At 42.6% G+C, this 23,084-nt stretch overlaps 1 protein-coding gene across 8 annotated transcripts in view; it reads left to right on the top strand.

Annotated features, from left to right (window-relative positions):
• Nucleotides 1-20,472, top strand: part of nckap5l (NCK-associated protein 5-like) — a 58,942-nt gene extending 38,470 nt beyond the window's left edge. For 6 of the 8 annotated variants that reach the window (XM_063463576.1, XM_063463579.1, XM_063463574.1 and 3 more), the window contains 11 exons: nucleotides 5,369-5,509; nucleotides 6,975-7,043; nucleotides 7,126-7,164; nucleotides 7,263-7,382; nucleotides 9,878-9,970; nucleotides 10,207-13,040; nucleotides 13,902-14,031; nucleotides 14,263-14,335; nucleotides 15,503-15,784; nucleotides 16,278-16,429; nucleotides 19,234-20,472. In XM_063463576.1, the coding sequence (XP_063319646.1) occupies nucleotides 5,369-5,509; nucleotides 6,975-7,043; nucleotides 7,126-7,164; nucleotides 7,263-7,382; nucleotides 9,878-9,970; nucleotides 10,207-13,040; nucleotides 13,902-14,031; nucleotides 14,263-14,335; nucleotides 15,503-15,784; nucleotides 16,278-16,429; nucleotides 19,234-19,494 (4,194 nt within the window). In that variant the 3' untranslated portion in view covers nucleotides 19,495-20,472. Of the gene's footprint in view, nucleotides 1-4,331; nucleotides 4,515-5,199; nucleotides 5,280-5,368; nucleotides 5,510-6,974; nucleotides 7,044-7,125; nucleotides 7,165-7,262; nucleotides 7,383-9,877; nucleotides 9,971-10,206; nucleotides 13,041-13,901; nucleotides 14,032-14,262; nucleotides 14,336-15,502; nucleotides 15,785-16,277; nucleotides 16,430-19,233 lie in introns of those variants that run through there. The other 2 variants (XM_063463580.1, XM_063463573.1) reach the window with 2 other exon arrangements.
• Nucleotides 20,473-23,084: the final 2,612 nt, after the last annotated feature.

The raw sequence follows: 23,084 nt of genomic DNA, 5'->3' as shown, positions 1-23,084 counted from the left end.
TGTACAGTCTATAGCCAATTAGTCAATAAACACAAAATATATTTGCTGAGGAAAAAAATTGATTATTAATCAATTATTCGGTCATCGAACCTCAGCCTGGCTGCTTGTCGATGTGAAGATTTGCTGTTTTATGTCCCAAGAAGCTGAATGCCGTAAGTTTGAAAACTGCTGCTGAGGGATTAGGATTGACATAATGGGCAGATTATCGAAAATTTCAGAGCCTTTTTGCCTTTTTTTTTATACACCAGGTATAATATAATGATGGAAAGGCAGTGCAAATAGTGTGAGAATCTCATGGGTGATTCAGAAATGGATAAAAAATGAGCGCAACTTGTTCTAACAGATGCTTCTTTGCTGGTGGCTTTTTTTTTCTTTTTTTTCCAGAGAGGCTTGTGACGTTATCTGTGCACTTCAAAAGAAAAACCACAGCAGCCAAGGCAAAACCACATTTTCGTGTTATATTTAGAATCACTTTTGTTGTCTTTTGGTGCACGCTGTAATTTCCATGTGAATGTTCGCAAACACACACACACACAGAGGGATGTGTGCATGCTTCTCCATCCTGCTGCCCGGAGCTTTGATGTGCATTAGTGAAGAGAAGATCTGGTATTTATAACCACTCAGCCATCCGTTTGACCTTGGATGCAGGAACGATACTAATATCTGCTTCCGTTCTTAGATGGGGTTCATTGATCATCCCTCCATTATACGTGTAGATTCGGCCGCGTGGAGTCGATCGCGGCTCAATAAGCAGCCTACACTTTGGATGGTGCTGCTCAGGTTTGTCAGTCGGCGTTCACAGCCCAGCGATGTTCAATAATCTTCCTGTAAACGCTTTGCAAACAGCTCCTGTTACACGAGGCCTGGTGGGTCTCTGCTGAGTTTTTATTTTTTATGTTTTTAAACTATTAGAAGCTACTGAACATTTCCAATCAGTGCTTTTAATTCTCTGTGCATTTGTTGAGTTCATATTTAAGGCTTGTTGTACTTCAATACTTGGGCCAATAATGTGACATTAAAATGATGCATTTTTTGGCACTTGACATTGGAGTTGGTGTCCACAAACATCTCTGCAATGTCTCAATATACGGCTCTAATCCACCAGTAACATGATGACACGTTTGTGAAATAGCTCACAGATTCTCAGCGTGTTTTTTTTTGTTTGTTTGTTTGTTTTTTTTTTTTAAATGACTTCGGCTTCTCATCGTTTATTTTATAATGCAGCGATACAGCTTTTTCCCATGACCACCTTCAAGTCTGAGGCCATTGTTCTCAGCTAGGAAAGGGTGGAGTGGCTACTCCGGGTCAGGGATGCTTTGCTGCACCACATGGAGGAGTCTAAGTATCTTTTTCATGAGTTAGGGAGGAAGAGAGGATGGCTATACCAGTCTGCTTGTCCAGAGAGGTGTGTGTGTGAAAGTAAAGCTGTTGATTTAAAGGTCAGTCTACCTCTCTAACCTCACCTATGGCCTCGAGCTCCGAGCGATGACCAAAAAGAACGAGATCGCTGACACAAACGGCGAATTTTAGCTTTCTCCGAAGGTCGGTGGGCTTCATCCTTAGAGATGAGGTGAGAAGTTAAGTCATTTGGTAAGGAGTGGAGCCACTACTCCTTCATATAGAAACCAGCAATCTGAGGTGGTTCAAGCATCTCCTGGGCACCTCCTGGGCACCTCATGGGTGAGGTGTTGCAGGCGTGTCCTACTGGGCGGAGGCTACAGGAACTGGAGGAGGTGACTGGGCTTCTCTGCTTATGGGCTGGATGGATGGTATTTAGAGGTTCATGTTATTCACTTTAAATTCTTCACTCTAGTCTCCTTTAAGCTCAGTGTAGGTCATTATTGCATGCTGCTGCTGTTTACCGGCTCTCCGTCTGAGTGCACCTCCTTTTGCTGCTCCTCACACACACTGTGTGTGTGACGTGAAGCTGACAAGAGACGAGTGAAGTGCAATAATAAAAATAACTGAGTTGACAACATAACGACGTGTTAGTGTAAGTGTAGTAAAAGCTTCCCAGCAAGTGTCAAACCAAATATAATGAAAGAAGAAGTGAGAGAGGGACAAACGGTCGTTTTTGTATCTTTTCAGCCACATTAACTCACTCGACCTCAGTTTGTGGTTAAGTGGAAAACTTTTGCAGTTATACAAATAGAAGTTGTTGATATAGCAGCTTAAATTTCTCTAAACTGCTGACCCTTTGCTGTTTCCTTCATGTTGCATGAGTTTCTCTGCTGCAAAGCAGAGCACTGTTTGTCACTGATAACCAATCCAGCTTTATAGCAACCAACTGGAGCTTTATAGCATTTTCTTCCAAAATAAAAGTCCCCCATTTTTCCCTTGTTAATATTGTAGTGACAAACACACATTTTATAGAATATTGAAAGGGATACCCTCTCTTTAAATTTAAAAACTAAAAAGTTACACCCCATCCACGTCCTTTTTTTTTACTCATCACAAACAAGGAAATACTTCATCTCAGTCACTGGTGGGAACAGCAAACTGCAGGTGTCTAAAGTTAAATTATTTTCACTTTAATAAAGAAGTTTGGTAATAATTTTTCTCTTTCCGTCACTTTTTGACGATGCTGCACTCGGCATGAGTCTGTCAACAGGAGGGTGCAGTGCTGCGAAGCTGGAGGCGTGCAGCAGTTGCCTGGAGCTCTTCATCTAACAGCTCACCGTGGCTCCTTCCCTGACTGTTACTAATGCAAAAATCTCAGACTGATTCACTGATGGCTGTAAGCTCACTGCTGACGAGCACCTCGCATTTCCTGTGGCTACTTTATAATGAGCATCAACTCGGGTTTCGATAGCAGCAGAAGAAAATGTTCCGTTTGCATCTATGATGGCTTTTCTGGGAATGTCGCCACCAACACTGGTTGTTAATCCTTAAAATTTATAAGCTTTGCAATACTTTCATCATTAGCTTAGGCTAATCATTATCATTGTATTACCTCAGCAGGCCATAGATGGTGAATCCTAGTCTCAAACTTTAGATTTTGGCCACTGCCGTGTTAGTTTGCAGAGGTCTGGATAGAGGATGGAGGCTACGGTGGAAGTCTGAGGTCCACTCAAGTGGCCATGAGAGGAACTGCATTTGCACTCTTGCACTGGCTTCATTTCTCAGCCCTCGACGTTGCAGTTTAGATTTAACAGATGTTTTGTTTTTTCAAAAAATGGCAGTTGTCACTTTATCAGCTAGTTGGTGATACTCTGCTGCATTTAGCAGGTGAAAAACCAGGCAACCAAAACTAGAATAGAATAGAATAGAATAGAATAGAATAGAATAATCCTTTAATTGTCCCACACGGGGAAATTTGGTTGTAACAGCAGCAAAAAAACACATATACAAACAGAACAGAACACAGGGCATAGAACAGAAACACACATATTTTTTACATATTTACATCATGGACAATAATTACCAAAACAGAGTACTGTACAGTTATTAAAATTAAAGTACACATAAGTGGCAAACCCAGGTTGTAGTGTGCAAACAGAGCAGGATGCTGAAAGATGTTTAAATAGTCAAGAATATTTAGAATAATTGGAAAAGAACAGATTGTGTATTGTACCCGTGCATTAAAAAGTAGAAATGTAACTTCCAATAAGTTAGTATATATATATATTGAAAACTGATTTAAAAGGAAGAATCAGGCCAGGTGTAACTTTGTGTTAAAAACACTAATAAAGGAGTGGAAGGACATAGCTTTTACCTAACCACAGTCATCAGGAGTGAATCGTGTGTTTCTTTGGGACTATTTTCAGCCTTGGATTAATCCAGATTTGTTTCTCTGGTGAGTATTTATGGCAGCAGGAAGGTGTATATAAGGCTCATGGTAGAGAGCAAAGGCGTCACCCTGTATAACAGTGAGGATGAAGTGGTTTTGATAGCTTTTCGAGTGCAGATGGACTGCACTTGACAGCACAGTGAATATTACCTGAACTGTTTTGGTTGAATAATAAAGAAAGATTTCAAATAATACGACCTTACATGCCAACTTCAGGTTTTCAGGCTCAAAATGTGTTTCAGGAAACAGAACTGAGGTTGGACGCTGTGCCCTGAATATTAGAGCCTCTCTGCATGCGTTAAGTGCACACGGCGGTTTGTTTGTGTGTCACCTGTCCATGTCAGGAAGACAGGAAAGTGTGCCAGGTCCTGATTGGCCTCCAGCCACAGAATCAGCCTTGTTTCATCCGCTCTAATGACTCTTTAAGATGTGGCTTTTGGATCTGGGTCCACTTTGTCACACCTACTTCCTGTGTCTCTCTCTCTCTGTGACTCTGCGACACACCTGGAGCCGTGCCTGATGGACTGGTGCTCAGCCATATGCCCCGCAGTGTGCCATGCTCGCAGACTCGGGCAGCCGGTGCGCTCAGCGTGGAGCTGCACGTCGATCTGTGGATTTACTGAAGCAGTGCAATATGGACACAAAGGCTTATCTCTGTCCAGAGTGTCTGAAACAACGCAGGATCCATGGATTAATGTATTTGTGGAGCGATCCTCGATATGTAGTAGGTACTGCGATGCGGAGGCAGTAACAGGCTGCTCACACGCGGAGTGTAGAGGGCTTCACTCTGAAGTGGTGTTGAAACGAGACGCTGCTGCTGTCAGAGTACAGACAGAGTTTAATGGTGGTAATAACGTTAACGTCACTCCTGGAGATGAAAACAGGGTCTGATGTGAAACAGGCCTCGGTGCAGTTTACTGGTATCCCCGGTGTTTGTTTTGGTTTGCTTGGAGAGCCAGCCGGGTGGAGTTTACAGCAACAGCACAAATAAGACGCAGGCAGCAGGAACTGAGACAATACGAAATGACTGATTGATTAACAGCAGTGTGTCAGACGTGACAATTTCATGGTTTCTTTTTTTGTTTCCTTTTTATTCACCATACATACAACAAATCGGACGATAAGGGTTATTTTTAGTATTTATTGCTGGGCAGAAGTTGTTGAGTTGGTCTGTGTTCGGATTGTTAGTCAAAAGAAGTGCTTCAGTTACTTCACTACTCTTTAGTTTAAAAAAAATATATGTAAATCGAACACTCTCTGTTTCATTGCTTTCAAATTACTCCACATCATCACCTGAGAGATTGCCAGTTAACATCACAACTGTCAGTTTGTCATTTTATTTATTTTTTTCTGTATTTTCTGACAGCTCAGAGCTGCAAACTTTAATATTTCCATTTCTGAAAACACAGGATGGGATCAATCTTGCTGGTGCCTCATTATGGCTTATTTTGGTCTACACTGTGTGATTTCTCCACAAATAAGATGAACCGTATGTAGACGCCCCACCGAGCGACTGACGTTTTTGGTCTCATGCTTTCAGGTTAATCGTAATGTGGTAACAAACTTCATTTCTTGCAGATGAAAACAATGTCTGATGAGACAGAACAGAGACTGTGCGACGAGGATTTCGGTTCGGACGAGGAGGGCGAGGAGGGAGACGTGGAGTCTTACCTGGAGGACAACAGCAGCGAGCTCATGGACCGACTGAGAGAGCTGGAGGTGAGGAAACGAAAGACGTGCTTTTAAATACAGCTGAGCTCGCCGTCCTCTTTCCGAAAGACCTGTCGTTACTTTATTTACTGCCTTTGGATCATTGACAACTCAAACCACCTCCACCAGTGGCAGTGACACACGTTTGTCTGCAGTTTCCCGTTAGTTCTGTGGAGATTTCTTACATACAAAAGCAACTGCAGGCAATAAATTGTCATTGATGTTGGTATTATTTCAGACTACACAATCTGGGCCTTCCATAAGAGACAATTCAAGCGGTCGTTTTGGGTGCACAGCTCTGGCCACATAAACCCAGATGTTGAATTTTGACTTTGTGAAGGCTTCAAATTTAAATTTAAAATCTAAAAATAAACCTAAAGGTGGTGATATCAAAGGAAAGAAACTGCTCACAAAGACTGCAATGATTTATTGATATTGATTTAAGTTTATACTTCTTTGCTAATGTTCTAAAGGAAAAAGTTAGTTATTCAATTTCTTGCTGATAGATGAGCACATTGCACACTCCAGTATAACTCTACAGGTAGCAACTGGTTAGCTTTGACTGGAATTGCGGAAGCTAGTCACCACCTAGCTCTCCTTAAAGCTAACAAAATCTTTTTGTTGGGGATTAGCAGGCTGCTTCAAGGAAGCTTGCCTTATATGTTTATCGATGTGACATATTTACATGTGAAAATGGAATACGTGGGTGGATTTTAAAATAAATTGTTGAGATGTAATTGGCTCGGTGGGAAGGTAATATGTGGCAAAAGCACCTGTGTTAGTGCAGACAGGTTTGTTTGTTTTTGGTTCTTTGCTTTGCCAGATGAAATCGTGCTTTTTATGATAAAGCATCTGGGAGCCACCCATCAACTAACGCACTGTAGAGCGTGCTCATTAGTATCCTGCTCAGTTAAGCCAGCGGACAAACCAGTGGCTTTACCCAGACTTCCTGTTTTCTCCCAAATAAAAGAATCTAACTATGTTTGACCAAAATGATTTAATTCTAATATTTTGGTTTCTGGAGCATTATTAGCAGAATGAACGCAGACACACGCGTTTAAAACTTGAAGATATATATTTGCTTTTCATTGGGACTTTAAGCCACAAAAAACAGTGTGAAAACAGCCAATTGACATTTTACTGTGCCTAATCTTGCATACTGTTTCTTGACTGGAATCAGTAACTTCCTCAGGCCTCTTCTGTTTGAGTCTTGGTAATAAGCTCATTACACCAAATGTCAAATGGCTCCTAAAGGCTTTGCTTCTAACAGGTTTTTCTGGTTGGATGATAATGAAAACATCTAAATTGTGTTTTATGTTACAGCAGCTGTTTTTTGCTTTGTAATGTTATATGTGGGAAATTACTGCACTGGACTGCAGTGGTAGTTTTGGTGTCTGCTGGGTACTAAGCATATACTGGGATCTTTGAATGTTTTTTTCATGTTTACATGTTTTATTCATCATTTGCTTCGCAGGCAGAAAATTCAGCTCTCGTGCTGGCCAATGAGAGTCAGAGAGAAGCTTACGAGAGATGCTTGGATGAGGTGAGTCCACAATGAAAGTTATAAAATCTGCAAAGTCACTCACGAAACGTAAACTCATGTAAATGCTTTCTCACATTATCAGGTTGCCAACCATGTGGTCCAAGCTCTGCTGAATCAAAAGGTAATTTAAGGCTAAATTTCTATATTTAGGTTTGATTTATCTTAGATTATAGACTCAGCTCTGTCCATCATGTCTCACTGCTCTGTGTCTGTGAACAGGATCTGAGGGAGGAGTGCATCAAGCTGAAGATGTTGGTGTTTGACCTGGAGAGACAGAACCGAGCGCTGTGTGAGCTTTTTCAGCAGAAACTACCCAACCACCCCACCGCTCACTACCAGGTAACTAACTCAGTTTCTTCTCTATTTGGACAAAAAAATACTGAATATGTAACTAGAAATAACCGAGTTTATGAGATCTCTGTAGCTGCACTTTATTTCTGCTGCAGGCTGCACAAAGCTTAGCCGGCAGGCTGTGAGTGCACTGATGGTTCTGTTTCTGCTGGTGTGCATATTGCAAATTAAATGAGCTACAGGCACGAGTCTGTGTGCAGAGCCATCTCTGCAGTCCACCAGTATGAAAGCATCAGATTCCCAGTGCAGAACTTGCAGAACACTAAAGAAAATCTTTTTTTCTTCAGCCACTCCTATACTCATAACTTGCTGTGTTTGGAGCTGCTGGTAAACATAAAATAGAGGACTGAGTCTTTGAGCCGGACCATCTCTAAAGTCACCTTTACAGCCGCAGGATTTCCAGGCGGCACAGATTGTTGCATCAGTTGGAAAACAAAAGACATTTTTACCAAAGACTGTAACAGAAACCCTCCATTGTGTTTCTATATACATACTTCCCGTGTTACGTATTTGTCACGACACACACTATTATAAAGCATCACTGTTCCTAATTTTCTGTCATGTATACATTTCATATATTCTGTTTATACATGAAAATTATGAGGTCATTGTATCTACAAGTAATTCCAACAAGTAATTCCCTGTTTCAGACATTTTTTTCTCCTCTTTTCTGTATGATGTCGGTGAGAAATACAATCCCTGATATGGTCATCTCGGGCACAGAGCTCTGGCTAAACATCCACCTATTGTTCAGACTTGTGTTTGAGAATGTTGGCTTAAAGGGAGAGGAGATAAAATGGCTCGTTTCAGACAGAGGATGAGTTGAGCAGGTGCACCAAAGGCTCAGTATGAAATAAATGAAGATTATCTTGAAGTGTAAGAGTCCAATAATAATAATATAGACCTGGAAAACATTAAAGGTCCACCTTAAAAGAAGATTGCAGTGAAGCAAATGTCCCTCGTGTAACCATAGAAAAGGTTATGGTTCTGTGTTCGTGTCACTATTGACGGTGTGTGAAGTAAAATCACAAAGCAAACACCTGAATCAGTTGAACTGGATTTTATCCAGTACGTTTTTATGAGTTTGCCAGTTGTGGAGATTTAATGTCTGCTTTCTTTTGAATATAATGGAACTAAATGGCATTTTGCTGATGGTTTAGCAAAGCACAAAAAATACATTTATTTAATCTCCTAAGACCTGAACTCTTCCACAGCATGCATTTTTAATTTCTCTTTGATATTTGGGCTGATTGGGACCTGATGAATGTAAACACGAAGAATTACCAGATTTTTTTTAAACTTAATTTTTATTTCTAAGAAAAATGAGAGCCACATATGAGAATATTCGTTTAAAATTTCGATAGAACAGTAGCAGTATAATGTCCTCGTAAGTGGATATCAGGCCCTTGTAGAGCAAAATTGAGTATTTTGGTCTAAATAACCCAAAATGTGATGTCCACATATGTGGACGCCAGGTCCTAGGAGGTTAAAAAGCATGCATGCTTTTTGTTATGATGATCTGATCTATCAAAAAGACCTTGTTGTGAACACTTTCATTTTTCTTTCTATTGTCTCCATTTGCCAACCAAAACAAGCACCCATGTAGCTAATAATACAGCTCAGCTGAGGGAAATGCACTCGATACCTACATCCTGTTGCACTGTTGCTGGTGGATGAGCAGCAATGCGCTTCCTTCAGCGATAAAGTTGGCAGATGTTATTTTGATAGAAGGAAAATAGTTCCTTTAGAAACCTAGACACAGTGAGTTTTGTATTGTTTAGTTTAGTTTTTTATAAGCCCAGGTCATTATTTCTGGAAAGACACTGTTGCGGAGTATATTTTTAGTGGTCTGAACGCCACTCGCCGAGTGCTTTTTAGCTCCATTATCGTCAAGAAAAGGCACACGTCTTTGCATTTGTTCCATATTTATCCCCCACTTGCCACCCTCTCAGTGCTTCTCACATTGCAAATCCATAATGAATAAAGTCAGAATTTTTCACTCGTCATTCTAACACGTCTGTTCTTTGCCTGCACTTCATTCTTTCCTCAGTGTGGTTCTTAAATTATATCTTTACTTTGATTTCTTTTCTTTCTTTTCTCTACCAGCCTTAACAGGCAGTACTGCAGACTCAGTCAGTTTGCAATTTGTCTGCAAACTGTCACAGCGGCGCTCATTTGAACTACTTTAACTGCTTAATAACGGAATTTAATAATTGATTATATTTTATTGGGGTTTTTTAATGCAAGGTATCCAATAATGTCTCAGTATATGTTAAGAACCTGTGTGTTAGTGCAGCACTGAAGCTGCTGATTTTTCATTTTTTTCCAACGCCAGTGAGCCTGTACGGAGCTCGCTCTTTTCACCTGTACTCTAAATAGTTTCTGCCGATGCCAGGACAATGTAGCTCTCAGTCGTCTGTGTATATAATAGCCTGTAGCGTATACAGTCTCATCATAATTGCCTCATGAATCTCCTGTTACAGGTTCAGGCGGGACCGCTCCCAGACTACAATGCACAGCTGCACAATGACTCGGCCAAACAGGTGGAGCCGGCACAGACTGAAGCACAAGCCAAGGTGACTGTTACAAACCATAAGAGCCTCTGAATCAGACAAAAATCCCCATCTGCGTGTGATGTTTGAACCGCTCTGACATTTGCTTTGCTTTCAACTATTGTGCTTTAAAAAAAGACTCCACTTCTAATCTCCCTCGCACTCTTTCCTGTACGCATGCACTCAAAGGTCCCGATGAATTAAGCTGTTTGGCTCTCTCGGTGAACTGTATACTGATGGTAATCTGTGTCTGTCCACAGGGAAATGGCTACCGCACACAACATGCCTCGCCGGGCCCTCGTGGCCCCGCCGCCAACATGGAGGCCCTGTCTCCCTTCTTCAAGAAGAAAGCACACATCCTGGAGGTCCTGCGCAAGATGGAGGAGACGGACCCCCTCAAGTTCCACCCATCCACGACGAGCTTGTCTTTCTGCGACTACAGCCAGGTGCTCATGTCCACAGAGGCTGTTTTGGCTTCTGCGGACCCCCTCCCGCTGCAGTGCAAATCCCACCACACACACTGCCACTGCTCCTGCTCGGACACAGACACACACCAGCATGTGAATGGTGACGGAGCAGTGAAGTGTGAGGGAGGGAACACCTGCTGTTTACACTGCAAGAGGAGCCCAGAGAGCCCTCCAAAGCCATGCAACCATGTCTGTAGTCCTTCAAAAGCCACCCAGAGCCATATAGTTCCTGCAGCTGCTATGAGTGAATGTCACAGTAAGACCAGAGCGGCAGAGTCTAAACAGAGCACCAAGAATGAAGCCAACCAGCAACCAGCGGGCGCCGCCGCCCACTCATCCATCGCAGAAGCAGCCAGTCAGAATCTGGAAGGAGAGCAGGATAACTCGGAGCTAAACGCTAGTACCTCTGAAGAGCTCACTGGTTTCTGTGCCACCTCCCACCTGCCTAGTTCTGCACAGGAGGCCCACTGTGACTTGGATACAAGCGATGGCGTTCCCAATGGTTTGGCGCTCTCATTTGGTGATGAGCCCTCAGCCGTCCCTGAGAAAGACGGCACAGATCCGGAGGCTTCCTGTGTAAGAGCCAGTGCATCCGTCAGCCCCAGTCCCTCCTGTCTCAGTGACGTTAAAGCCGCTGCCATCAACTCCCCATCCAAACTGCTCAAGTTCTTAAAGATTCCCTCGATGGGGGAGAAGTCGCAGGCTCCCACCTCTTCTGTCCGCCTGAGTCCTCAGCTCACTCGCAACTCCAGGATCCCCTGCCGCACCAATAACTACGAGGTTTACCACTCGCCTGTTCCCACACGCAGAGCCACCACCACTGAGAGGTGCAGGCAGCCCCCTCCTCCACCCGCCCGGTCCGAGTCGTACCCCGCCACACACTCGGCACCAACTTCCCCTCCACAGCCCGAAGACACCTGCTCCCCACCCGCTAAGGAAATAAGCTATAGCAGCCTGTCTGCACCTAAACCCACTGCGGGCTCAAAGATCGGCGCTCCCTCCTCCTCACCCAAAGTTTCTCAGAGGGTCCCTCATTATGAAAATGTCTGTGACATGTCCATCGGCTCTAAAGAGGAGGAACCAACCCAGGGTCACGAGAAAAGAACCACTCTTCCATCTCAAACTAAGGCAAACGCTGGTGAGAGGAAGCTTGTTAAATCGCTACCAGAAAGCGTCCTGAATCCCGCGCCTCAGCGAAAGCAGTCGTCCTCATCGACATCAGAGTCTACATCAGATGATGAAGAGGATTCAGACAGCCCTGTGTGGGTTAATCATCACAGCCTACCCAACTCCTCTGCCCTCAGCAAAGCTCAGAGCAAAACTAACTACTCACAAACCAGAGAGAAGCAGGATGGGCACACAAGGGAGGTGAACATGGCGAGCTCTGAGGTCACTCAGGGTCCGCCTGCACCTCCAACCAGGAGGAGTGACTCCTCGTCCATTCCCAAGAGGCCTACAGCTGGGGCGGCGAGATCTCAGGCTGACTCGAGTCACCACGCTTTCAAAGACAGACTGGCTGCGCTCGGCAAGCTGAGGAGCTCGGAGGATTTACAAGGCGGCCTCAGGCCCGCCGATGCGGTGAATGAAGGCACCTACGGAGAAGAAAGAGGCAAGACCGCAGAGATCCATAAAGAGGAACAGAGACATTCAAAGTTCACAGACTCTTCAGATAGTAAGCCTAAAGGTAGCGGTGGTGGTTTGAAGTATCCGGGGTCATCTCAGCTCTATGAGCAGCCAGTAAAATCTTCTGGTCCTGCAGTGGTTAAACAAGAACTCTGTGTGACCAAGCCAGAGGGACCGAAGAGTAAAATGGGCCTGCCGTCACCCAACACAGATGCTCCCCAGGTACTACGCAACAACATCAAGTGTCCTGGCTCCCTGAATCTGGCCTACAACGTTAAAGCCAGCATCGCTCCTCACAGTAGCAACAGCCCCAACAAAATCCCTCCAAAGTCACCGTCCAAACCTTGCCAAGGCCCGTCCGTCCACAGAGGGGGCAAGTCCGCAGAGGCCCCGCGTTACTCGTCCAAGTCAGAGGAGAGGACCAAGATCAGCGGGAAAGGGAAAAAGAATCCAATGTACGGAGACAGCCTCCCGCCTCCTCCTCCGAGACCTCCGGCGTCTGAGGTGGAGAAGCCGTCGCTGCCGGTCCCCACCCCGCAATCCGCCATCGAGCAGAAGGTGATGAAGGGCATCGAGGAGAACGTGCTGAAGCTTCAGGAACAGGACAGAGGAGGGCAGGGCGGAGAGGTCAAGCAGAAGGCCTCCAACGGCATCGCGAGCTGGTTTGGCCTGAAGAAGAGCAAACTCCCCGCGCTGAGCCGCAAGACCGACGGCACTAAAGCAAAGGAGGAGAAGAAGGAGTGGAAGATAAACATTCCCTCGGTCGGCAGGGACTCTGTGAAAATGGCCTCCAGGTGTAAAGAAGGCGTGGAAGGTCTGAACATCTCGACTCTGATGGAGAAGGCTGAGGGGCTGAGGAGAGCCCTGGAGGAGGAGCGGGCCTATGTGGAGAGATCAGGCAGGGGTCACTCGTGTGAGGTGGTGATGGATCAAGCTCAGGGACAGCTGGCGGTCATGTACAGGGGAGCGCGCTCTGACAACTTCATGCAACAGCTGCTAAACAGGTGAGGACTCAAGAAAGGACATCAGAGATGTAATATTTTAAGAAAGTACACTTCTTCTTTCTTCCTGGCAGAGATGTAAGCCACTTTTAGTACATGCAAAATCAATTCTAGATGTTGGTCTCAACTCAAGAATTATTTTCTGTAGAAGCCAAGTAGCATTTGGATACTTATCACAAGCACCAGCCTGGAGCAGCTTTTTGCATATGTATATATATCCAGGGATTAAGATCACTGTAAACATCCTTTAAAAAAAGAAACTGCTGAAATACGACAACTTGCACTGAGTGCTGGGAGATTTTATTTAATGTTAGTCTTTCAAAAAAAAGTTAATCAGTAATAATCTGACCAGCTCCCCTTGTCCCTTTTATTTATTAACTTTCATTAATACCACATACCTTGAATAATGAATGAAAGGTAGCCCAGTCTTCTGCCTAATAAATGATGAAATTCACAAGTAATCGATTTATTAAAACAGACAGTGCAAGTGTCCTCCTGCATGCTGATGACGGTCATTAATTAAATAAGTTTTAAAATCCATAATTAATGCAGGAAGAAAACAGGAAACTTTCCACTGAGATATATCATGAATCTTTCCCACTGTTTTCCAGCAGTGACAGCTCTTCCTCTCCTACACCAAATATCACATGAATGCCGCTTTTTATGTAAAACATCTTCAATGTCTAAATAAAGGAATCAAAGACATCTTCATTTTTTTTTTTTTAATCAGCCTGTGTGTGGTTTAAAAAACAAACAAACAAATCCTTGCGATTCAAGCTGTGTAAACCATGTACAGCTAGAACCCACTTCCTTGTATGTGTGCAAACACTTGGCCAATAAAGCCAATTCTGACTCTAAATGTAGAGTGGACGGAAAGGAGATGATCAGCGTGCCCCAGCGACGGCTGTCGTTCGACTGTAAGACGTCGAAGCCGGTGTTCACCCAGCAGAGCGACATCATCAGTCACACCACCAGTCACGACGACATGGAGAAGGTATTTCTTTACTTATTAATCTGCAGTTCAGAGACTAACAGAGTTTAAAAGAAACCCGAGGGAGGACATTAAAAACAGAGCTCTCTTTCATCGAGTTGAATCTGTTTACACTGAACCGACTTTCAAGTCTAAACCTGGCATCTAATTTGTTAGACTTGTCTCCTACATTGAGATTTGAAGATTTCCGCACAGTCACCGCTCTCTCTGCATCTCTGTTGTTCTTTCATGCAGGGATCAGAAAGAATCGGCAAGATCACATCAGATGAAAACCTCGCAGATTCAGTTCACTCTCAACACTTTGCAGGTAAGATAAGTCTGCCGGGAGTCTAAAAAGGTTTGCGGGCTTTGTGGAGGATCAAAATAGACTTATGTGGAAGTCACAGGGAAGTAAGGTTAATAAGATTTTCACAGAGAGGAAGGGAAGTAGGTAAATTAAAAGCAAAAAAGAAAGAAAAGTGAGAACAATATAAACTATGTGTACATTCAGATGAAAAGTGAAACTATTTTGAGTATTTCTGCTACTTAATCTTTCATATATCTACCCTGATACATTTTAGAGAGAAAATATTGCACTTTTAATATAAAGTTGCCATTTACTTTAGAACCAAATACTTTGCTTGTGTGCAGTGGCCTAGCTTAGCTTCACACCAACAGGATGCAATAAAAAATTATAAATATTGTCCCATTAGAGGTGAATGGGGATCCTCTACACCAGCTGAAGGATATTGAAGACTTACACAGTAGTCTCCTGCACGTCCAGAGACTTTCAAAATAAAAGAATTTGAACTAGCACCTTTCAACGGTCAATTAATTTTGTTTATCTTTTCGTGTCATCCGGGCTTCACATTCACAGTAAATGGACTGTGTTTGTTGCTTTCTCCTTCTCTGAGGACAGGATAGGGCAGCTGATGATTGCATTGAAAACTTGAGTATTAAAAAAAAGAAATATGGCGATTAGACATATCATTTTACGATCAACTTCAATACCCCTGTGAAACAGGTATCTCTCTAAACCACAGTAGATAATTTATTAATCCACAATCATTTAATATCTGTACTTTTCACTGAGTACTTTTATTTTTTATAATTTAAGCATGTTTTTTGTAGATAATAATTACACACTTTTCCTTAAGGACTTTCGGTATTTTTGCGGTATTATTTGCGTAAATGATCACACGTTCAGGCACTGAGAATCAGCGATGCTCCATGAGGGCGTGACTGAAACGCTGAGGGGAAATAAACTGCCTCACACCTTTGTTAGCACATCAAAGGTGAACAAACAGGGCACACCCCTGAGGGGAGCTCATTCTGAGGCTGCAGTAAAAGATCAAATAAATGAGGACGCCACCAATTTACTTATTTGCTTTGTGAAGTTTTTTTCTTTTTTTTTTCTTCTAAATTCTTAAATTATGCAAGCAGTTCATTAATTCAGATTTGCTGAATCTCCCTCCCCCGTGTTTTTCCTCCGCAGGCTCCGGTGCTTCCACGTACACCCTGGACAGCGGCATCGGTACGTTCCCTCTGCCCGACTGCAGCAGCGGTGCAGCTGCACGGGGCCTGTCTAAGACGAAGGGCGGAGCCGAGCACCACTCCGGCGGTGGCTCCCCAGGGAGAGCCGGACGGCGAGCTCGCACCCTGGACAGAGAGCTGACATCACAGGAGGACTGCTACGCTCCACACAAGCAGCTGATTCCCACCATTCAGTACGGGTCCGTGTTGGAGGGAAGAGGCTCAGCCGGCGTCATCCGCGAAGGTGTCAACACTCTGCCCCACTTAGACATAACAATAACAGATGGAAGAGGTCAGGTTGTTGGACAGTGTTACTTAAATGGGATCTGTTACGCCGATTCCCAGCCCTACGTTCATGTGTTTTAGGATGGTATGAGTGTAAATAAAAGCATAAAGAGGACACTAAGAAATATAGAATTATAAAGGAAACAGTATTAAAGAATAGAACAACTTTTATCCTCCAGAAACCACCAATATCCCTCTTAAATGTTTAGCTGGTTCATTTTGGGTCAAACCTTTTCTCTGCAAAGCCATGAAGCTCCAGTAGCATGGTTACAAAACACATTTATTCCCTTTTGTAGTAACCATTTTAGCCTTACACTTAAACAGTTTTAACCTTCCTCATGTTGGGAATTTCGACAAGTACTTGTGCTCTTAAATTCACTTCCGTAATAACCCACGGGAGAAAATCCTCGGCACAAGAAACACAAACTCATCTTTATTTGTTCCATCTGCAGACAAAGAGGCACATGGAGGGAACATGTTTTCGCCTCGCTCCAAGACTTGGACTTTCCCCAACCTGAAGACTCCAGCAGGACCTGCGGAGGTGTACCTGGCAGTGGAGGAGGAAGAGGAGGAGGCGGTATCATTTGGATCACCATTCAGAGGGGTAGGCATACTGTGGTTTTACTGTTATTCAAATGCACCTTTTATCGTCTTCAAACGAAGTTGTGAGGACTCTTTTGTGGCACAGAAAGAGCTGCTGATGTACTCAGGCATAATGGACGTATTTCATTAACTAATGGTGAGAAATAGCAGAAGAATGCAAAGATTTCTGAGAGCTAAGGTCATGGGGAATCACCGCCTTTACTGTATGTTTAACACCATCCACAGAAACCAACAAAAAGCCCTTCCTGAGTCAGAAAAACTCCTGACCGATGAGCTAATTTTTCTGTTTTGGTGCGCACATCACATCTGCACAAGAGTCTGGTTCTGAGTCCACAGCGACATTTTTTTATTTATTTTTTGCAGTGGAAGCATCCATGACCTCATTTTCAGAGCACTTGTTGTTGCTAGGTTACAGAACTACAGTGGCCCTGAGGGGCATAGACAACAACAAAGGAGAAAACACAACGACATTTCACTTTACGGGAAAGGTTAGGCACGGCACTTCTGCTGTTTGGCTGATCAATCAAGAGGTTATACTGTTGGTTGGTTTGCGACGCAGAAATCTCTTCTGCCATCAAATTAATCAACACTTTTTTCTCGCTTCTACCTGCAGTGTCTTGAGAGCAGCTGTGCACGTGTCAGGAGTTTGAAATCGTTTCCTGTTTTTACTGTGGTGAAGAAATTTCAATCTTTTGCCAGTTATATCAGTTCCGGTTTTTGGAACACCTCTGCAGGGTTAGAAGCAACATTCAATTCAAGCAACACATGAAGAAAATGCTTTTGTTCGTAGATCATAAATAACTGGCTCGTCAGTAACGACCACGATCCTCTACCACCACGACTGACTTTTGGGCCTGGAAGTGCTTTGGAAATTAATTTAATTAATTTCACTAATTTCAATTTATAATTATTGTAGCAAAGAAAATTCACATTATCAATAATAATGTGATATATCATTAGCAGTTTTTTGTTCTTTTATTTCCTGTCAGTAAACATCATTATGAGCTTTATTTTATCCATATAACTTTATTACTTTACTATCATCCCGCACAAGGCCCCAGTCACAGGCGATCCCCTTTCTAGGGAAAAATGTCGCAAAGAAGTGTTGCACAAAAACCTTGTGATTGCTTTGGTTGCTAGCAGATTGCTGCGGTTACCCATCCTCATGAAAGACATCGACTTGTCTGCAAACCGTATCTAACTACTCACTGCAACGCTAACAAGAAAGGGAGACTGTTCACCTTCAAATTAAAAGCTGTACCTTACCGATTAAACCAAAGACGCCGCTTTTGCTTTGAGTTTCTGGTTTGTGTCACACAGTCTCACAACCACTTAGTGAGAAATTAGAAGTGTTTGCAGACAAGTTGGCATCTTCTATACACACTACAATGACTGTGGCAATCTGCTAGCAACAAAAGCAATCATAATGAGGTTTTTGACACAATACATGACAGCCAGTAACCCCTTGTCAACCAGTTGGGGAATAGTAATTTTTTCCTAGAGACCAGAAGTTTCTCAGAGGTAACTGACCTGACAAGGTTACATTGATATACTGATATTATTATATTGATATTATTAAGCATTATTATTGATACTATGAGTTGATTCTGCTACCATAGTTGCAATTCTCCACAACTACTCACCACACACATTTCCCCCCTAATAACTGGTCTCTAAGCCTACATGACTGCACTAAACTGCAGTGACTCAATCAGACCATCCACAAACCTGAATAGGCTCCTGTGAGTCAAGGTGCACGGCTCAGTAGCACAGTTCCACAGAGGAGCTACTGTTTACCCAAATGTTTGGAACGCACACAAAAGGTGAGGAGCAACAAGAGGAGACAACAACTCAGCAAAGTAATGACTGTTTAACTGCGCCTGTATGACTAACAGTCTAATATACTGAGGGTTGTTTTTTTGGGGGCGGGCGTTGTGGGAAACTGATTTCTGTTTGCATTTTATAGAAATGCTGCTGCTGTTAAAATACCTGCTATAAACAGCAGTCTAACTGTAACTGTCCTGCCACTGGATTCTTTACCGTATTGTCAAGTGCGTATTTGTAACATGACAACCTGAATATCGTGACAGCCTTAGGTGACGGTGTTTCAAGTCCCAGCCTGCCTTGATTTCGATCAGCAGGTGAAAGAGAAGTGACGTTAACAAGTGTAGCACCGTTCCAAAACTATTTCACTGACGGCATAAACTGGGGAAAGATAAAAGCTGAGGACTCCATGTGTCACTGACGCTGAGCTTTTTATAGAAAATTGTGCAAAAAACACTTCCTGTGGACACAAGCTCTTATCCGCCGCTGATCAAGACAACTCAAAGAAGATCAATTTTTCATCTGCAGTGAAACTCAAACTACCAATCCCAGCTTTGACTAAGAAACTGAAGAATAAGAATGTAGAGACTAGAGACTAGTCCTTAGGAAGAACAACCAGAGAAAGCTTTGAAGGTTATTATGCTTTCGTTAATGAGTGTTTAATGAGAATATTATTCTGTACTTAATGAAAAGTGCTTAGCAAGAGCATGAGAAAAAGACTTATCTGGGTCACTTACAGGCTGAAATCCTTTGCAGGCAGTAAAAGAAGGGATACATTTTTAAATCTGCACTTACATCTTACATAATGTAAAAAAAAAACACAGAGCCACATTCTCCCTTTACAAATTATTCATCAGCTGAATATTAAAAATTTACAGTTGGATGAATCCTGTAACCCACTTTTTTGGTGTCACCTGAAGGCGTTACATAAGACGACAGCACATGACCTTAAATGTTTCCCACCCTTCTGCTTCCTTTCAGAGCACGAAGGCCAGCGGCCCCTCCTCCAGCCGGGTGGTTGATCCAGGCAGCCTGCCTGTCCCCGCCCAGTCGGGCATGAGCCGCCGGGGAAAGACGCGCACACCCAGCGTCCCCGAGATGAGCCGGGAGGCCGGGCTGGAGCTGCTCAGGGAGCGGCCAGAGGAAGCCCTATCCCCAAGTCGCCCTCAGGTCCTGGAGACTCCAGAGTCTCTGAGCGATTCTCTGTACGACAGTCTGTCATCCTGCGGCAGCCAAGGATGAAGCAGCCAAGGACGGGAGGAGGAGAGGGAGGAGGAGGAGGACGACGGGGAGGACGCGTCTCCTGGTTGATGGCTGCACTGAGATGCTGCTGAGGAAAAGAAGACTGCTTCCTGTCGACATCCGCGAAGAAAAAACTGTTGACGTCTCATCAGCTGTTGTAACTGGAAAGATGGATTGATCTCCTCAGGATTTCCAATAAACGTGAAGCCAAAAGCCACCCAAATCGTATAGGTTGTTCACTTTTTCACGATCAGACTCAACTGTGGACACTTCTCTTTAAATCATGTGTACAGGACAACAAAACGCATGGCCAAGCTAATGAGCAGCACAAAAAGTTGTCACTCTCAGTTGTCGTTCGGTGACCTCTCTTTCGTTTCTCTCATCCTCGTAGACGGAGCTTCGTCCCGTACGTCAGAAAAAATTGGCGAGGGGTTCAGCAGATGGCGTACTGTACTGTATCAATACATCCATTCTATTCTTGGCATCATTTCACCGCATAATGTATTAAAAAAAATAGAAAAAACCCCACAAAAAACATGGAGCGCCTTTAAAAAAAATGAATGTTCATGTCTGTGACTCTTAATTGCTAAACTCATGCATCACGATTTTAAATGTATAAACGATTTTATTGATCATGTTGATATTGTTTTGCGGCCAAGGAAGGTTGTCAGAGTATGTTTGTTTTGAAATCATAATACATTTAAAGGTAATATATACCAGCAATAATAACATAGATAAGAGAAATGGCTACACTATTCAATGAATATGTATTTCTATTATTTATTTATTTTAAATGTTCATCATTTGCAGTCATCTTTTTTTGTAATCTTTCTGTGAAAACTGCAATTTCCTCGCTTAGTAGGTTATCTTCATATTTTGTGTTTCATCATCTCTATTGCCGTTTGTTCCCTAGCAAAAATAGAGGTCCTATGTACCTACTGCCGTTTTTCAACTTTCTAATTAAAATGTTTTGATTTAGTTTTGTCTGAGTCTTTTTTTAGTAATTATATGAGGTTGTAGTAGCTCACAGACTTGGATTGAAAGTGCATCTGCAGTGTTATTTGCACAGTTGTGAAAAAGAGGTTTTGTAGGGCTCGGCGGAGTCCTGTGAAAAACTAATTACCCCCTTACTGTTTCTATAGAGGATAATTACCAGCCAGGTTCTGCTAATCAAATTCACTGATCATCAGTGAGTGTGAGCACTTCTATGAAAGCAGAAGTTCTAGCAGTTTTTCTCATCTGTAGCATTCAGGTTTGTGTTGACATGTTGCCACAATCGTGCCAGAAGTGGACGTCACAGCAAACGCTCTCCAAGTGCCATATTTAGACAAAACTGCAAAAAACTGAAGAGCTGCTTCTCAGACTCTACAGGCCACAATTAACGTGTTCATTTTTAAAGTTTATGACAAGACAATTAGAAAAAGACTGAACAAGTACGGCTTGTTTGGAAGGATAGCTACGGGAAAGCCCCGTCAGCCTAAAAAGAGCATGGCAGCACGCTTTAGCTTTGAAAAGCTGCATTTGAGTAAATCACAATACTTTGGAGTGGAGATGTTTGGCAATGATGCACAGAGTCATACACAGCACAGTAGCACAAACAGCTCATACTAACTGTTGCACGGTGGGAGGAGGGTAATGATTTTGGCCTGTTTTGCAGACACAGGACAGCACCTTGCGGTCATCGAGTCAGCCATGCTCTTCTCCGTCTGACAAATAAACCGTGGCCCAAACGGGGTCATACAACAGGACAATGAACTGAATCAACGACTTGTGATTGACAAATTGTTCACCTATGAGTTAGTCAGATCAACCTCTTATTCACCGCATCCAGTTTCCAAACACAAAGACTGTAACGGTGAGAACATTCATTTTAAGGCTTCAAAATCAGACCAATGAAGACATGTTTGACAGCAGGTCAATGGGGTTTCTGGGCCTCAGATAGTCTTACTAGGAATTCCCACTCTCACTGACATCATACAGAGCCAAAAGTACAAAAAACTGTCTCAACTGTTTACAGCCAGCCTGACCCTTTTGCTCACAGGGATTACATTCATGAAGTAACTGCAACACTGACCAAGAATTCAACAATGATGCAAAAAAGTACATTTTGCTTACAGCACGTGACTGTCGCATGTTTTGACTATGTTTATGTCTCACGGATAAAGCGACGGGTTTCTTCCAGGAATCTTTTCTACTGTGTACATCCTCCCATGTTAGTGAACCATACAGCTAACACTAAAATTTTCCATGACATGGCTCACAACAATGTTTGTAGATTTCTTTCAGTAAGTGGGTAATAATTTTGGACATTTTTGCTGACTTTCAAATGTATTTTTAACACTGTGAACCCCAAAAAGAAAACACTATTTATTTAAATTATACTCAAGAAAAGGCAGACATCTCCAAAACTGGGTAAGTCACACCAAAGCAATCTAGATGGATAAACAGCTAAACAGCACTACAGGGCAGAGGAAAAATATGTAAATTACATTCTTTGAATTAAACTGTCCCCTTAGGGTGAGATATAATCTTACTGAGAATAAAGGGCCTAACATCTCTCTAACATCTTACAGGCTTGAGGACAAATGTTATAGTTCCCATCAAGGCAATGATTTATTTCTGAATATTTTATGCAAATATAATAAAAAATTAGAATTAGAATTTTTTATTTGAAAAATGACATATTTGAATATTTGAAGCATTAATTATAAAAACATTTGAGCTTCAAAACTACTGAGCGTTTAAAAAGAGAGAATTTTTATTGTAATAAAACCTCTGGGGAGTTGACACTTTTTACTTAGCTGAAGAATTGGGGGTACATCAAGAAGAGGCCTTTAAAAACAAACAAAAAAACAACAACCTCTAAAATTCATAAACCATGTTAAATCAATTTTAAAGTATCCAGACTGTGCAGGAAACTGTGAAGTTCAGTTTATGTGCACCTGTCAGTACATTTGTTCTGCTGTTAGTGAGCCCTCCATTATCATTATTCTCATATGCACATTTGCAAATGCATAACACAATAAAAAAAACATATTAATAAATAATCAGTACCACATCATGTAAGATACAAAAGCTACAGTTTTATTATGAGTGATGAAAAGCTGTTTCTTGTGCTATTACTGAGAGATTCAGGACACCAAAACCTTTCTGCTTCACAGATTGGCTGTAGCGCAGATGGTAGAGCAGGTCACCTACTGATTAGAAGGTTGCTGGTTTGATTCCAGTCTGTATGCCAAACACCCTTGAACAAAAAAAACTAACCCCAAGCTCTCCTCTGGTGTGCCCACCAGAGTGTGGATGGTAGATAGAAAGAGGTAGGCTGTATAAAGTGTTTTTTTTTTTTTTTTTTTTTGTTTTTGTTTTTTTTTTCTGAGTAGAAAAGTCCTTTAGGGAGGGGGGATTCAAAGCTTTGGAGTAACAATTTTCAAAGCCAAATCTTATATTTTCTAAAAGCTAAACTGCTGTTTTCTATGCTTCAGTGCTTTCCCCAGCATTCCCATAAACACACACACTCTGGTGGATGCATCAGGGGTAACTCGAGGTTCAGTATTTTGCCCAAGAATACTTTGACACAGGGATCTGAGTAG

Source organism: Pelmatolapia mariae, linkage group LG20 (genome assembly GCF_036321145.2).
Source record: "Pelmatolapia mariae isolate MD_Pm_ZW linkage group LG20, Pm_UMD_F_2, whole genome shotgun sequence".
Classification (NCBI taxonomy): Eukaryota; Metazoa; Chordata; class Actinopteri; order Cichliformes; family Cichlidae; genus Pelmatolapia; species Pelmatolapia mariae.
This window is presented reverse-complemented; position numbering and strand designations above follow the sequence as displayed.